Here is a 16,159-nt window from a genome sequence, read left to right on the forward strand (position 1 = left end):
TGTTCCAGTTATTGAGGCTCCTGTGACACAAGGATCACTTCCACCTGAGCAGGAACTCACACAAATGTGCTTTATTTTAAGAATATGCAATTTATTTATTTTTTTACCATTCTTAAAACTTTACCATTACCGTAAGTCAAGGAAAGGGGTCCCAGAGCTTTCCCCTTCCTCTCAGCTGTGGGAAAACACGTGCAACTAAAATAATGGTTGATTCCTCGATGAAAATATCCTTTTTGTTTCCTGCTTCATACCAGCTACGAAAGCAACTCCGACCTTCCAGCAAACCTCACGGGAAGCGAGCAGGGTCTGTTGTGACAGGACAAGGGGTAACGGTTTTAAACCAAAAGAGGGTGGATTCAGGCTAGACACGAGGAAGAAATGTTTTACAGTGAGGGTGGTGGAACCCTGGCCCAGGTTGGCCAGAGAGGTGGTGGATGCCCCATCCCTAGAGACATCCCAGGCCAGGCTGGACGGGGCTCTGAGCAACCTGAGCTGGTGCAGATGTCCCTGCTCATGGCAGGGGGGGCACTGGGGGAGCTTGGAAAGTCCCTCCAACCCAAACTATTCTATGATGCTATGAATTGTTTCCCCACCAAGCACAATCGGTAGGACATGAAAACGTGGCAATCCTCTGGAGCCAAACGGAGCAGTGAGCCATGGCCACGGAAGACACCTCACCCATTTCTGCATGCCTGGGAGATGTGACACTACTAGACCCATTCCTTAAACCCCTGTGCCAAGTTCTTGCCCTGATCCCGGACACTTGATTCACCCCCCACCCACCACAGAGCACCACGTGAGATTTGTACCTGTTGTCCCCCTGCGGAGCTGTGGCATCTCCAGGCTTCCTCCTCTGCAGCCGGCCCCGTTCAACCATTGGGTTAAACTGACGTAATTCATATTTCACAACGATGATTTCAAATAGTGTAGGTGTTTGAGTGGCCGGTTAAGTCTTCTCTTTTTAAAGCTGTTGTTTGGTATATTTTCCATACTGTGTTCTTTCTTACTGTGATGTTCAGCTTTCTGCATGTGGTCCTCGTGGCCCTTTGAGGTCTCGCCAGCATACCAGGCCCTCAGAAATGCCCACTGACTGTAACGGAGCTTCAACTGCTCCATAAATCAGTACATGGGCCCTCTTAAACCTTCCCACCTTGCTGCCTCCAGTCTTCTACAGCAATATTCATGCACATAGTAGAATCATAGAGTCATTTAGGTTGGAAGAGACCCTCGAGATCATCAAGTCCAAACATAACCTAACTCTAGCACTAAACCACGTCCCTACGAACCTCGCTGTGTAACCCCAGGCAGACCAGCCAGCTGCGACCCTTCGTCACAGCACCGCGCTTCACCAGCTCTGCGAGCACTAGTAAAAATACTATCTGCTGTTAAAAGATTTATCCTATTAAATGAACTGCAAGGGAAGCAGGTGCTACTCCTCATGCTTGTGAGCTCGCTGGGCTCGCGCAGCAGCGGAGGCAGCTGAGGGAACCCAGCTGTGGGGGTTAAGTGGTTGCTGCCCTCAGCTGCTCATTCTCCTCTCCCCAGGAGGGGTGTTACTGTGTCTAGAAAAAAAACCAACCAAACAAAAAAAACCCCAGTTCTCTGATCCCTCTCAGCAATGTCAGATGAATAAACAGATAGGAAGAGAGGTACATCATCCTCTGTGGTCAGATTGCCCAGAGAAGCTGTGGCTGCCCCATCCCTGGAAGTGTTCACGGGCAGGTTGGATGGGGTTTTGAGCAACCTGGGCTAGTGGAAAAGTGTCTCTGCCCATGGCGGGGTTGGTGGACTAGACAAGCTTTAAAGGTCCTTTCCAACCCAAACTATTCTGTGGTTCTCCTCTGGACCAGCAGCAACACGGACAGCATCTCTAACCATACTCTGAACTCCACGACATGGGCAGAGCTTCCTGTATTTCCCCCCATCAGTAGCAAAGCAATTTTCTGAAATGCTCTTAAAAACCCAGCTGAAAAAGCAAAAGGCAGCCAAATTCAGACGGAATCCATGAGGAGCAGCACCAGTGACAGCTGAACGAACCAGAACCGGTGGGACCTCTTGGTTCCAGCTCCGAGTCCTCACAGCCAGGGAAACCGTGAGCGATAGAAACCAGCACCAAGAAAAACTGTGCTGCAAAAAAAGTCAATATTTCTGTGACAAGCAACACTGTGAAAACAAGCCAAAGCACAATCATTATCACCTCCATATAAGCTTAAAACGTTATTTCCATGGAGTCTCTTAGGAAGCCTTGGGGTGTAAGTTTTCACAATGAAAGAACAACGTCCAGTTCCCTCACTACCAAACCATGCTTGCTTAGTATCATTTTTCTTTCTTTAAAGAAAAAGAAATGGTGCAAAAATAACTATATAAAGGCATTTTACAACAACAACAACAAAGTAACTTCTTAAATAACTAGGAATAAATTTTAATATTTAATAAGACACTGAAGTTTCTCAAGCAGTCAGACAAGGAATAATGTGACTCGATGTGGAAAAATCCCATTCATACATCTTTCAAGATATTCTGCTTTTCCAAGTAATTAAAATAAAATTTAAAAAACCCAAACCAGACCAAAACTAAACACTGACCATGAACACAAAGCTATTGAACAGACATTTAATTTGATTATTCTTCCTAGATTGTACGAAAATACATCTAACATATTCAACTGAAAAGTGTTTCCATGCTTGCTCATGTGATAAAAGAACAACAAGTTCTGAATTTGTCTATCATGTATATACCAGCTTTGAAGAGTTTGCTGGAAAAAAAAAAATAAGAAGGTGTCTTTCTGTTTTGATGGGCAAGACACTAAGAACATAATTTAATGTCACATAATATGCCATACTTAGATGTTATTTAGATGTACTTCTAACAGAAAATCTTTTAAGTTGCTGAATGCTAAAAAGTATCATGAGGAAGCTTAATTTCTCGAGAGTATTTGAACAGTAGGGGAAGGAAAATAGTGAAACAACTTTTGTTTTGTCTTTGTTTTTTTTGTTTTTTTTAACAAAACTTCAGCCTAATTTCCCAGTGCTGCAGAGTAAGGTACAGAAGCCTTCATTAAAAGCCACCTAAAACCCACTTTTCCTGATTCAGAAACTAAAATTCTACCGGATCACCACCTGAGTGGCGGAGCCGAGCTCATGGTCAGTACATATCAAGGGAGAACATGATCCGCGTTTCTTTTAAAGATGAGTCTGCAAAGGATGCGATCAGAAGGAACGAATTCCCAGCAACTCAAAAGCAAACTCCCAGTTTGCAGTCCCGGTGCCAAAAGCCTTCGCTGGCCCAAAGAGTCGAGAAGTGAAGGGTAGAGAAGAGGTAGCAAGAAGCAGAAAGTCAAAACAGCCACTCGCTAAGATCTGTTGGTGTAAATTTAACGTTAGGAAAAGAGCACCGAGAGGGATTGCTTTGAACGCCAAAGTCTTTTATTTACCCACAGACAGATACAAAAAAGGTGGTTTTCCATTTTCCTGTCTCTTGGGACCTGGGGCAAAACTGTTCCTGGGTGCCAGAGCTGGTACACCTAGATGTGAAGAAGGGAAAAAAAAGCGGCGGAACAACTGAAAAAATTAACAAATTATAAAAGCAATGGAATGTGAAGGTATGGTTTTATAATAACTTATTTAAAGGTATTCTTAGAAAGCCTTCCTTACATGGTATAGTATCCAAAGAATGGTCCCAATGACATGAAATTCCTTCATTTTGTTTAAAAGCGATGAGGAAAATCTTTCTGCTTTACTACCTGATCTCACTTTCCTCCCCTTAAAACCCAATATTAGAGAAACACACATAGTACCATTTTTTGGGTTTGATTTCAGGCACAGGCCTATGCTTCAGTCCTGGTGTAACAAATATCTATAATAGAGGAAAAGTTTCCTTCAAAATCAATTAAGAAATCCTGATTTTTAACTTGAGTGCAAGGCTTGGCATACCACTTTAAAAAAATGCTAACGTGTAACACTTCCCCCTGTTTTGAACTGTGCTATTTTTTCAAAATTATTTGAAAAAAATTACCTTTCCAACAGTGTTTATAAAAACCGATTAAAAGAACAAAGCAGTTGTTTGGTCACAAAATAGAAAACAAAGACTTCAGGATAGGGCAATGCTACATTTAAAACCTCTTTCAATTAATATCTTCTAGTAAAATCAAAGTTTTTACACGTTGGGAACAAATGGGGATTTCAATAATTCCAAATCTAAATCTGCAATCATACCTTGAAGAAATACTCTGGGGGAAAAAAAAAAAAAAAATACACTTTCATGAAATAGCAAGGCTTCATTTTCAAAAGGGCTACACAGAGTTTCTGCACTATTAAAGGCAAACTAAGCTAGAACATACACAAATCACTAATGGACATGAAGGCGCACATTGTGTTTACACAGGCTAGAGAACAACGGCACAAGTCAAAACTTAATTTGTAACACGGCCCAATCGCACATCAGTGACACGCACTGGGAAGAAAACAAGTAAAGACATTTTTCTTTACCGTTTTTTCCTAGTTCTAATATTATTTCCATCAATACTAAATCCTGTATATTTATCTCGCTGCAAGTGTGAGGACCTAACGGGAGCAAAGAATTCAAAGCAGCTTTGCTGACTCAACACGGTGGCGATAAGACAGTCAAGAGCAGAGCTCCCAAAAAAGTAAAGAATGATTTTAAGCAGTCTGCCAAGTCAAGTAGCCAGTTTTATACAAACTTTAGCAAAGAAACAGAGTCGGGCTAAATTTCAAATTAAAACTGTTCCTTACACACTTCTTAAAAAAAAAAAATCTATTTTAATTTGTTGTTTTGGATTTAGTTTTTGCACGTTAGTCAAGTTTCACCTTCTGTTTCATTCATGTTTGTTTTGTTTTTTTTTTTTTTGTTCCTTGTTGGCCATTTTTTGCATTATCACAAACTTGTAATGCTTGGACTCCAAGCATTCCAAGGAAATGTTGGCCTCTGCGCTTTACTTGACATTAAAGAAAAAAAAAAATCAAGTAATTCTTTCAAATAATAGGTTTTGTAAGATTTATTTTTATTAGGACACATAAATCCTAGAGTATGTGGCCTAGATTGCAAGACAATGTCCCTCTAAATCCAGACTTGTACAGCTCTGCAAGACCAAGTCACTTCTATTTTGCTGGAACGAAACACAGGAAAAAACACTATAGAAAAAAATCTCTTCCCACTCTCTGGTACAGGGTGTGCCTTTCCCACCACGCGCTATATTTCTTGGTGGAAGGATATTTAAAAACATGTTTGTTTGAGAATCATTGGAGAGCTATTTTATCAGAGCACATACAAATAGTTACGGGTGTGGTTATAGCGAGATACGCACCCGGACGGTGAATGGCATTCAAGCACTTGCTCAAAAACACACAAGGCAAGCAAATCTCAGTGGGACCACATACCAAGCCGTTTCTTACTTAAAAGGACTTGAGAGCTAATAACTTCTTTCAAGGATATACTATTTTAAACATCTGTTGGCTGACAAATACTATATCTCAAAAATCTATGTTTACGCCTACCTGCTTTGATTTTAACCTACCTCCAACCTGACAGTACTTTGGAGGGAACCTTTTACATTCGTCATAATTCAAGTGTAACTGTAATGCTGAGTAATAAGTTTGGTTTGTCCTGAAATTTTCTGAACTATGCAGTTCGTTATCAGTGCAGAGGCAGCAGAAGACTGCTGTGGTTGGCTCAGTGGATTTATAAAAACAAAACAAAACAAAAAAATCCCCCCCATGTAACCTTTACAGAATATATGTAAAATTGTGTCCTTCCCTGGTCATATTCACAACTTATCTACAAGATAGTGTTGGCAGTAGAAACTGCAGTCCATGACTATTTGCATTCAGCTCTCATCCATCTGTTCCTCTGCTTTCTCTTAGGCTTCAACTTGTTCAGTTTTTTGCGGGGTTTCTCAGTCTTCTGAGTTTCAACCGAATCCACCCCGAGAACATGTTCAGAGCAGCATAATTGTCCATTCAACATAGAGTTTAGTACTGTCCCGTCTTGGTGTTCCTTGCAGAAGGAATTTGGGCAGAAGTGGCAGAACGAAACAGAGGGTTTGCCACAGACATCACAGTGGTGCCAAGGACACTCCCACTTCCCTGGGGTCAAAAACAAAGAATGCATTAGTGGGGGAGTAAAACATGTCGTTGCTTTTTACAGAAGTTTCATGTTTTAGCAGTTGAAGAATGCACGACTTCCCTGACAAAGCACGATGAGACAGCAACTACCGTGGCTAATCTCAAAAATCAAAATGCTACATCATACTTTTAAAGCTCAACTGACAGCAGTCAGCAGCAGACTTGACATCCTCTCGTTTAAATGCAGCAGTCAGCTCCAGCTAGCAAAAATTACTCAGGCTTTACTCAATAGCATCTTACAGAGCTTGCAGGCTGGTAGAATATCCAAACGTCCAGTCAGCTGCTCACCTGTTTGTTGCAAGTTTTCCTCAGAGACGGCTGGTGTGCTTTACCTACAGACGCTGTTGTGCCCCAGCAGATTTTACCAGCCATTGTTTCACTTGTTTCTGGGTACCAGGCTTTGCCTGCTTCGCTTCTTCATATCTCACCTCACATGGCTGACTGGAACTCCTCTGGTACCTGGAACTGCAACTTCACGTCTGCTGCCCTTAACGTTTTCCCACTCGCCTTGTTCCAGATGCTGCTGCTATTCTTTTGGCTTGAACTCAACTGGTTTCATGCATTTTTTTAGATATAATTAACTTCCCTGTGACAGGGCCACAGTGCTTCTACCAAGTGATGCACTCAACTACCTACATTGGTAAAACAAAAGGCTCATTTTGCCAGAGAAGCAGGAGAAAGACCATCAGTTTTTGTCTCCGTACTCCTACATGATGCATGAAAGCTCTCGCCGTACAAAAGGTGCTTTCAAGATGACATTCTTGACAAGGCTTCGGTGCAATAAATCAGGTACCTGCACAAGTTAGTTATTCCCACAAGCTGAAGAGGCAAACCGACTCACCGAAAGGACGTTTCACCAAACCGAGGCAGGAGAGATGATAAGCTTTAGTACAAGATTTTCTGTCGCACAATACCAGCTGGCCTCCATCACCACAACGGAAACAATCGTCTTCAGATTCTTTCTTCCCTTCATTTTTCATTCTGCGTCTTCGTGTTCTCTTTTTGGTCTTTTTGCCTTTTTCTTCTGAGGCATTAGTGGAAGAATTCTAAAAGAGTAAGAAGCAAATCTGTAAATGCCAGTTTTGCAAAGGAGAAATATTACACAGACTAGCAAAACTATTGGCATGCCTGGCAGACTGTGCACACGGCCAAAAGTTGAGTTGGTGCAGACCTGCCCAGTGCCTCATTGTACCTGTCTGTGTTGATTAAACAAACAAACAAACAAACAAACAAACACACTAGCCATCCTGAAAAGTAATCTTGATACTTGATCTTGTCCTTACAATCCCTTCCTACTGGAAAGCTCTTCCACCTTCTTGTGACTGAAAAAAGGCCTTTCCGATTTCCAGTCCAATCTACTTGCGGCTCTTCTACCCCCATTTTGTTCTTGCACCACCAATCACTTCAATATTAATTTTTCTCTTCCAGTTGTGTATACTCATGCTGGAATTACTAAAACCAGTCTCTATTTCTCTTTGAGGAACAGACAGCAGAATTTCAGGAACTGTAGCTGTGCTTATAATGCTAGAAAGAATATACCAAACCATATCCCTGTTTCAGTCTGACATTTTGCTGCTTGCACTTCAACTCTCCTTCACCAAATTACCTAAAATTAATTCCGGATGTTTTTCCAACATCCTTCCCTCCCTCATGCCCCAGTAATCAGTACCTACTTTCTTTAAAATTAGCCCACTCTATCTACCAATGCAGACAGCCCTGCAAAACTGAACTATAACATTTCATTTCTTCATGGCTGTCTGTGTAAATTGATCACAAGCTTAAGTGAAATCCCGCTTAAGCTGATCCCTTAACAAAAACCAGCTATCTGAATTCTGGAGGTTTTAAGTCCACCCTCTGAAGTGCCTGACACTGAGCAGTGTGAAGGACCATGTGAAGGTGCAGCCTTTCTGCATCCACAGGTGAGATTTTTCTTTCTTTTCTTCTCTTGGGAATGTACTTGTGCCTTCCCTTTCACTCCTAATGCCAGCCCTACAGGAAGCCCCATCAGCTTCTGCTGGATTACAGGTTTTAAATTAACCTGACACGAATCATACTGGTCATTTCTCGATGTAATTTGCTATCATTTTTTCCTCATTCCAAGCTCACATTTTTTTTAGTATTCTGTTCAACTGAATTTTTTTTTAACAAATCTTAACAAAATAATCATATTTTAAGGTTTAGATGGGGGAAATATAAACTGCAATGTCAGAATAATCGCACTGACTACGGTCAGGCTCATTTTCAGTCAGTTCCTAGCTCCCACAACCCTTCCCCTCTCCATACTTCAAATGGGACTGTGAAGGTTATTCCTGCCACAACCCCTTTTTTAATATGCTATTGATTCCAGAAGCTAGCGCCAGTACCTAGCTATGTTTCTCATTCTGGACCCAAACTAATTAATTTCTCATAGAAGACAATATTTTAGGGCGTTCCTAAAAGCATCATCACCTGTTGTACTATTACAGCATAAAAATGTATTCTTTAGCACCAAGGTTATGTTTGGCAAAAGAATGTTTCCATCTTCCCAGCAAGAGAAACAGTAATATTTCTCCTCAGAGGACAGCCAGCATCTGTTCAAGCAGCACTAACCCTTATCATAAACCAGAACTGGTGCATCAACACATACCCCAAAATTAAAAACAAGGCTGGTAGACAAGGCACCCTAAAATCTCTTGATATAGTACTTGCCTTTGGTCTGTCCCCAAGAAATCCACTGCAGTTTGGGGCACCACATTTGCAGACTGTTTTTTCATTGCCCAGACAGTCAAGGTTGTAATTAAAAGTCAGCTCCGTCCCTGAGTGAGATAAGACATACCCTTTTTCATTATGAAGGACAAGATAGTGAAATTTATCACCATTATTACAAAAAAAAGAAAGCTTTCATTATCTATCTTCTGGTTTTGTACTTGCTTGGTGATCTGTTATCATAGCTATAGATATATATAGATATACGTGTGTGTCCGTGCATGTGTGTACACAAACCAGAACATATATATTTTTAAACATTCTTCTTGCTGTACTCCTTGAATTTATCATTGTCTCTTGAAGAAAAGATACAGTAGTGTCGTTTGACACTATTACAAAAATATTTGCACTGGTTCAGTTAAGCCATGACTGTCCCACTCATAACCGTGCAAAAGATTTAACGTAGGGAATTAAACCAAAACAAATTGGTATACCTGCAGGAATATCGCACACAGCAAACAGGCCGACACGAGTGTCTCCATTTACCGTCCATTTTAGAGTTTCACAATTTGGTTGGCAGCTGTGATTCATAAAACGAGAATAGTTTCCTTTGGGGCCAGCATCAATAATACGGTCCTGGAGATCAAACCAGCAACAGAATGAATGTTTTTTATCCCGCCTCACCAAAAAAAAAAAAAAAATTCCATAAATTATTTCAGTGGTTGCATTCAAAACAGCCATGGTGTTGCTACCCAGAAGCACACAAGCAAACGTGTTGTATTGAAAACTGTAGTGTCTCATGTGGCCTGGAACGGGACACTCCCAAAGCAATACTCTGATCTTGCTCACATTGCCCCAGAACTCATCTCAGCCACGTGGCAGGACAAGTGATCTTGTGAGCACTGTGGTGGGCATGGTAAGAACCCTCTCCCTCCCAAAAGCCCCTAAAATCAAACTCGATCCATTTACCCTTTACTTTGCATTCACAAAGCTGTGATGCATTTACAAATATTGTGCTTTATGGTATTTACCAAGTCACCAGATGATTACTTGAAGAGATTACCAGTTTCTCACCAGCTTGCTTTCCCCAATTCAGTCTAGTTTAAACAAAACCAAGCTCTTGGTAAACTAAAAAACCCCATCCCTACACACAATTGCCTTTTAGTTTCTATCTCCACCATAACAGACATTAACAAAATAAAACGAAGTCTTGAAACAGCCAGAACTGTGTTTCTTTGCAGAGCTGCTTAAGAAAGCTTTGCTTATTTATGAAATATTATAATAGAGTTTCCTTCTAACTCATTTCTGTAATGCACACCTATGGTTGTCACGACTATGTGCACGTACATCCAGCCACTCCAACTGCATGTGCAGCTCAGCCTCATAATAGCATGGGGATTTTTGAAAGATAGAACCACAATGACCATTTATTAACTACAGCAAGAGTCAAATACATGCTCAGTTCAGATATTTAACACACTGACATCGTGTGCCAGTTTAGTAAAGGAGTGAGAAACTTCAAAGGAACACGGTTTCTTCATTCTCGGGTGATAACTCCTGTGCAGGAACTCCTCAGTTACAGGACTAATGAAAACAGTAGCTGTGGAAATACAGAGCAGGACCACGTTGGGGAAAAAAAAGTGATTAGCACTGAAAAAATATGCAGGACTGACAGCCAGCTCTTGTTTTTCTCCTAAGTAGCTGTTTGGGGACTGAAGCAGTATAATATATATAATCAATACTCCCTACTTTCCAGGTTCTTTCACCTTCTCATGAACAAAATACTCAGAGGTGTGCAAAGAGAACCACAGATGCTGGATTAATTTCTGGTGTTATTTAATCTGCTGGATTAATTTGCTGCAGAATCAATTTGTGGAGCACTGGCTGGCTACTAATGCAGACAGTGCTTTCAGAAAAGAGCTTCTACAAAAGCACAAGCCTAGTTTTGATATAAACAAAAGAAGGGCCAGATTACTGCAAAAAGGATCCAATGCCTAATATAGGACACAGCCTTAACTATATTCCACACTACTCTCAAGTGAGAATTTTTTTTGTTATTGTTGAAATTTTAGTAAAAGGATTGCTAACAGTAATTCTTTCAACTGTATCATTACTATTTGCCAAAACTTCATACTTCCCTTTAAGACTAGAAAGAGAAATTCTTTTTCTGTACTTGATTTCGAGCAACAAAGCACAATTCATAAACCTTAATATATACTTTATTACATTACACAGCTAGAACTAATGAGATGCATTATGGAGCAAGCAGGCACAGAAGACAGAACATTGCAAATATATGAAACTGTGGAACATCAAAGGTAGCAGGTGACCAACAGAAGGAAAAGAGATCCAAATAATGTTATAATTAAATAATGGAGAAACATGTAAAATACTCTACCTTATCAATCGTTAGCATATAGAAGTGGGTAATGTCATTTTCGTGTGCATATTTGATTCGTGCCATACACTCCTCTTCATCAATCAGCTCACCGACATACTCATTCACAAACTCCCCCTGAAAGACACCAGGTATCACTAGTAAAGTATATACCAAACCCACAAACAGCATCGTGAGCCACTGATTTTTTTGCCAGGCAAGAATGATTTTTACCTTTTTAATATCCCTCTTAGCGACCAGACCCCAGCCTTTCCCGTCGGTTTTGATGATCTTTGTCTCGGGGTATTGACGTTTCGTAAAGCACTGGTTTTGGCACCGTTCTCCGGCTGGACAAACTTGTGGGTGGCATTCGTACATCAGCATCCGATTGAGGCACTCAGAGTCAAAGCCACAAGGGTTTTCATCTGTGGGTTTGCAGTTGCACTTGGGAATCTCAGAAATGTCAGCAGTATATATCTGTACTTTACCACAAGGTTTATTCACCTGAATAATACATTAAAATAGTTCAAGCATCACTTTAAAACATTTGAATTTATTTTGAGAGTTATTACAGTGGTTACTAATTTGGTTTTGCAACACTGGATGTTCCAATGGATGCAAAATTTCATCATCTCATGACTCTAAAAGCAAAATTAGCAGAACATCATCACGACCTCTCCTCCCCACCCCATCACTCTGCTCTTCTTCTCCAGTGCTGGCTTAAACCTTTGAGTATCCAGAGTAATTCCCTCAAACTTTACCTTAATATGCTTGTATGGTGGAGGTTTACGTTCGCTTTCTTGGGTTTCTTTGGCTTCTCGCTGTAGCTTTATTTCTCGAAATCGAGCTTCAGCTTCTTGCAAAGCTAAAGAAGAGAGTTGTATCAACGGAAATGCTAGAAAGAGGATTACTCCCCCAAGCCGACTTGCACATTCCCATGTGTGTTAAACAAAGAATCATCTTCTGCTTCCTAGACCCATCATTCCATTTTCTTGCAAACAATGCTTCTGGAGTATCAATTGTATCTATCAATTCTACTCTGTCCATCTCCCATTTACACTCATAATTTCCTTTCCAGAAAGCAAAAATCATCAGAAATAATTCCAATTAGATGCTGGTCTTTTACAAGCCATGAAAATAATGCTTTCATTCTAAGTTAGTAATAGTGACTGCTGCCCAGGACACTAAACCAAGTTTTAAAATTCAGTATTGCAAAGCAAATGTACAAAACCAGGTCCCAGGCTATGTGTGAAGAAAGTAAAGCATGCATATCACATTATTATTTTTGTTTACTTTTAACTATGTACCATTTTTGAAGACTTTTCCAATTCCTTTGATCCCCTGGTATCTACTCCCCCTGTCACCCTCCATATAGGGGAACACCCGCGCTTGGTGTGTCCAATAGTAATCCTTAGAACCAAAGAAAAACACAGGAAATTCTCCGATTTCATGCTTCATTTTCTGTATATTTGGGGGAACATTTTTCGGATGGCAAACTTCTGCAGGCCACCATCTAGCACAGAAGTACAAAAAAAAATATATAGCATTTTAGTTGAGCTCTTTCTGCAAGAGACAGTTTAACAAAATTCCCCTAAACAGCAGTAATCGATTATTATTTCCATGATCCAAGGGGGTTTAAAATCCTTTCCTCTCCCCACTCACTAGGCAACAATACAGGACTAGAAAAGGAAAGCCCGACGCTCAAATCTGCCTGCAAGATAAGCATAAAGCTCCTCGCATCTGGTTAGCAAAACCACTATCTTTAACAAGGTCTGCAATCACTGCAGTTGTCAAAGATCAAGAGACAGTGATAATATCTATTAATGCTTCCTCAGATAAACCCCACCCACCTCTATCTCACTCAAATCTCAGTGAAGTGTAAACCACTAACAACCTGACTGACTTATCTCCCAGCCTGCAAGGCAGTAATTTAGCCAATTACAAGTGACACCAGCTTCATTATTTGAAGAGATCTCTAAAACAAAAGGGGTTGAAGGTTCACAGGCTGGAAGCAGATGTCAGAAGACTACAGAGAGTCCTGGAAGGGTTAATGTCTGGGCCAAGAGCAACAGCAAAGCTACAAGTCTCTGAACTTGAAGCTTTGCAAAGAGATGGGGTCCCTAGTTCACTCTGTGCAGTAAGGCCGGCCTACAGAAACAATCAATTGTATGATCCTTAATTAAACATGCCGGTACTGTAAAACAAAATAAATCCATTCATCAGACCTGTAATTTCCCAGTTTAACCCAAATAATATCCTGGAAATGGAGCTTCTTCCCCGCCCTGCAGTCGTTGCAGTACCAACTCCCGTCGGGCATTTCGATGTTCAGACAGTCTGGGTGAAACGCTGCCGGACACGACTCGCAGCACAACAAGCTGCCTCCTTCAGACAGAAAAAAAAATTTAAAAGGCTGAAAAACATCAAGACAAGAATAAAAGTTTTGCATTCCAAGCAGGTTCAAAGCAGAGCGATACAGATGTGGTGGGCTCAGTTAGAAAATAAGTGGTTAAAACATGCTGGCCTGTAACAAATACATATTGTTTAGTTGTGTACAAAACCCAAAAGGTCCTCACTAATTTGAATGCCTGGCAGACTCAGATTAGCAATACATACAAAATAACAAGCAAGCTAGTAATAAAAAAGCCAGAATAATGCACTGCAAATTATAATTACTTCATTTTACTTTAATGACTACAATATATTTAACGTAGTTTAATATATATTAATATATATTAATATATTAATATTTCACTATACGTTTTTCCTGGGGGGAGAGGGAATGAGGTTGTTAGTCTATTCCATGAATTATCAAGTGGAAAGTTGGCTGCAGCTTAAAAGCTGCTACGCTGCATGTAAATTTGTTAACAGATCAGGTAAAGTTTCACTGCTACAGTTTAATCAGCACTATGCACTTTGTGCGTCTCAATAAGAAATGAAATTATTGTACAACATAAAGCAAAACACCCTTAATTAGTGGCACTTCCAGCAACAACTAATACTGATTCAATTTGCCGTCTGCTGCTAAACTAAAAGCCACTCTTAAAATATTTATGTTTTAAAATTACATATTAGCAATAAACAAACACAGAGAGCTTTAGTATATTGAACACAGGGGAAAAAACAGAGAAATGCTTCTCATTACGTGTCTCTGGTAAAGAATTAAATCAGGCTTCTGGTTGCTGGACAAAGTCCAAGTAAAAATGTTCTTTAATAAATTATATCTGCAAAAAAAAGGATACTCAAAAACTTGAAGCAGCACAAGCCGACCTGAAGTTATTTCAATACCTAGTGGAGCCTAATTAAATATGCCACATTTCCAATAAATTTCTATAAACAGATTGGTAAAATAAAATTTCAACTGAAGAACAAAACGTTCTGATGCTGCATTACGAAAGAGTTTTCCATCAGTTTACCTTTGGAACACACAAAGCACCAGCTCACATTGACATGCGCATGATGACTTTTTCCTTTCATGGCAGTGAAATGGTTGGTACAAACAATGCTGTTGGAAGCGATGACTGCACATCCCGCAGCAATGCACACGTCTCCAGCATGGTATGCAACAGGACAGCGAACACAACGCATCATCTTTCCTAGCAGAGCAGAACACTGCCATGTTATTTTTGAACAACACTGATTTATTATTTGAGATAAAAAATGGTGGTATTGAGGTAGCCTAATATACACACACACACAAAAATCAATTGTGTTTTCAAAGTCTGCACGTTTGCATTTATTACAGCAACAATACTGAGTTAACAAAGGTTTTTAAAGAACCCTACACTGAGTTTAAAGCACTATATTTAAATGTGAAGGCTTTAGCTATGCACACCAGGGCAGACAAGCTTTCCTCAGTCATGCAATTTTGTCTGCGGATGCAGCCCAAAGCTGAAATTATGCACAGAATCCGATGTCTCCACATCCGTCGCGCTTTGCTGCAGGATTCGTGTGTTCACAGGTCCTGCCCTCACTCTGCTCAGCCTGTCTCTCCTCATCATATATGCATTCCAGATTTCATTCTCTCTTGAGAAGAAAACATGGTTAACTATAGATAATTGAAAGCTACTGTTACATATATATATATTTAAAACCCCAAACACACAAACAAGGTAAATACTAACATTGACTAAAAATTATTCGATTTTTTTTTTAAAATCTGAATCAATCAATACTCCATGCATGCCTGAAAAATTACAGTTTGCAGCTATTAAATGGACAGATTCCTTACCTTAACATACCATCAACAGACTTAATTCATCAGTCATAAAAACGTAACTACCTTTTGAAATCCGTGGATGTGAGGGGTTACTAACATGACAACTCAGGCAGCTGTGGAGAGGACATCGAAACCCCCTGTTCTCAAACACAGTAAGATGAAATTTTTTCACACAAGCTTCATGGTAGAATTTTCCGCAGTGGGATACGACACAGCGTTTCACATCTGCCTTTCTCTCTTTACACACAAAACAGGTATGCACACCTAGTGGCAAAAGCAATAAAAATGTAACTCATTTTTCATCCAAACATGTGAATTTAAAATGCTCCTGTTGTGAGCTTTTGTTACGCATGGGGGAGTTGCTTTTGTTTGTTTTACAAACTCAAATCAAATTCTATTATTTGATGCAGCAATCTATTTACTTTAACTCTTTAGTGTTAAATACTCATCTGCTCAGACACAGATAAAATAAAGTCACAATGCAGACCTACTACAGTTCAAGTGTACACAAAACCCAAAGCCTCACCGATCTGCTTTTACGTTCTTATTTATAAGCCCCAGTATGTCAGGATGACTGTGAATTTTATTATTATTATGATGGTTTTGTTTTTTTTTTTTGCAAGCAATGATACAGGATGATGGGCTGTCCGTGATCCTGTGAAATTTGAAGCAGGTCCACAAACCAAAGACAAACACCCTCTAATCTTCTCCCTGGACTGCTTGGAACAGCTTTGTTTTGAA

The 16,159-nt window shown here is 40.1% G+C and overlaps 1 protein-coding gene across 8 annotated transcripts in view; it reads right to left on the bottom strand.

The window, feature by feature from the left end:
* Nucleotides 1–2,661: 2,661 nt before the first annotated feature.
* NSD2 (nuclear receptor binding SET domain protein 2) overlaps nt 2,662–16,159 on the bottom strand; it is a 102,490-nt gene continuing 88,992 nt past the window's right edge. For 4 of the 8 annotated variants that reach the window (XM_065634925.1, XM_065634926.1, XM_065634923.1 and 1 more), the window contains 11 exons: nt 15,482–15,682; nt 14,616–14,795; nt 13,428–13,584; nt 12,510–12,715; nt 11,964–12,067; nt 11,437–11,706; nt 11,224–11,340; nt 9,320–9,461; nt 8,829–8,935; nt 6,982–7,186; nt 2,662–6,101 (listed from right to left, as the gene is read on the bottom strand). In XM_065634925.1, coding sequence (XP_065490997.1) covers nt 5,833–6,101; nt 6,982–7,186; nt 8,829–8,935; nt 9,320–9,461; nt 11,224–11,340; nt 11,437–11,706; nt 11,964–12,067; nt 12,510–12,715; nt 13,428–13,584; nt 14,616–14,795; nt 15,482–15,682 — 1,958 coding nt within the window. In that variant the 3' untranslated portion in view covers nt 2,662–5,832. Of the gene's footprint in view, nt 6,102–6,981; nt 7,187–8,828; nt 8,936–9,319; nt 9,462–11,223; nt 11,341–11,436; nt 11,707–11,963; nt 12,068–12,509; nt 12,716–13,427; nt 13,585–13,895; nt 14,424–14,615; nt 14,796–14,839; nt 15,224–15,481; nt 15,683–16,159 lie in introns of those variants that run through there. The other 4 variants (XM_065634927.1, XM_065634928.1, XM_065634929.1 and 1 more) reach the window with 4 other exon arrangements.

Source organism: Caloenas nicobarica, chromosome 4 (genome assembly GCF_036013445.1).
Source record: "Caloenas nicobarica isolate bCalNic1 chromosome 4, bCalNic1.hap1, whole genome shotgun sequence".
Classification (NCBI taxonomy): Eukaryota; Metazoa; Chordata; class Aves; order Columbiformes; family Columbidae; genus Caloenas; species Caloenas nicobarica.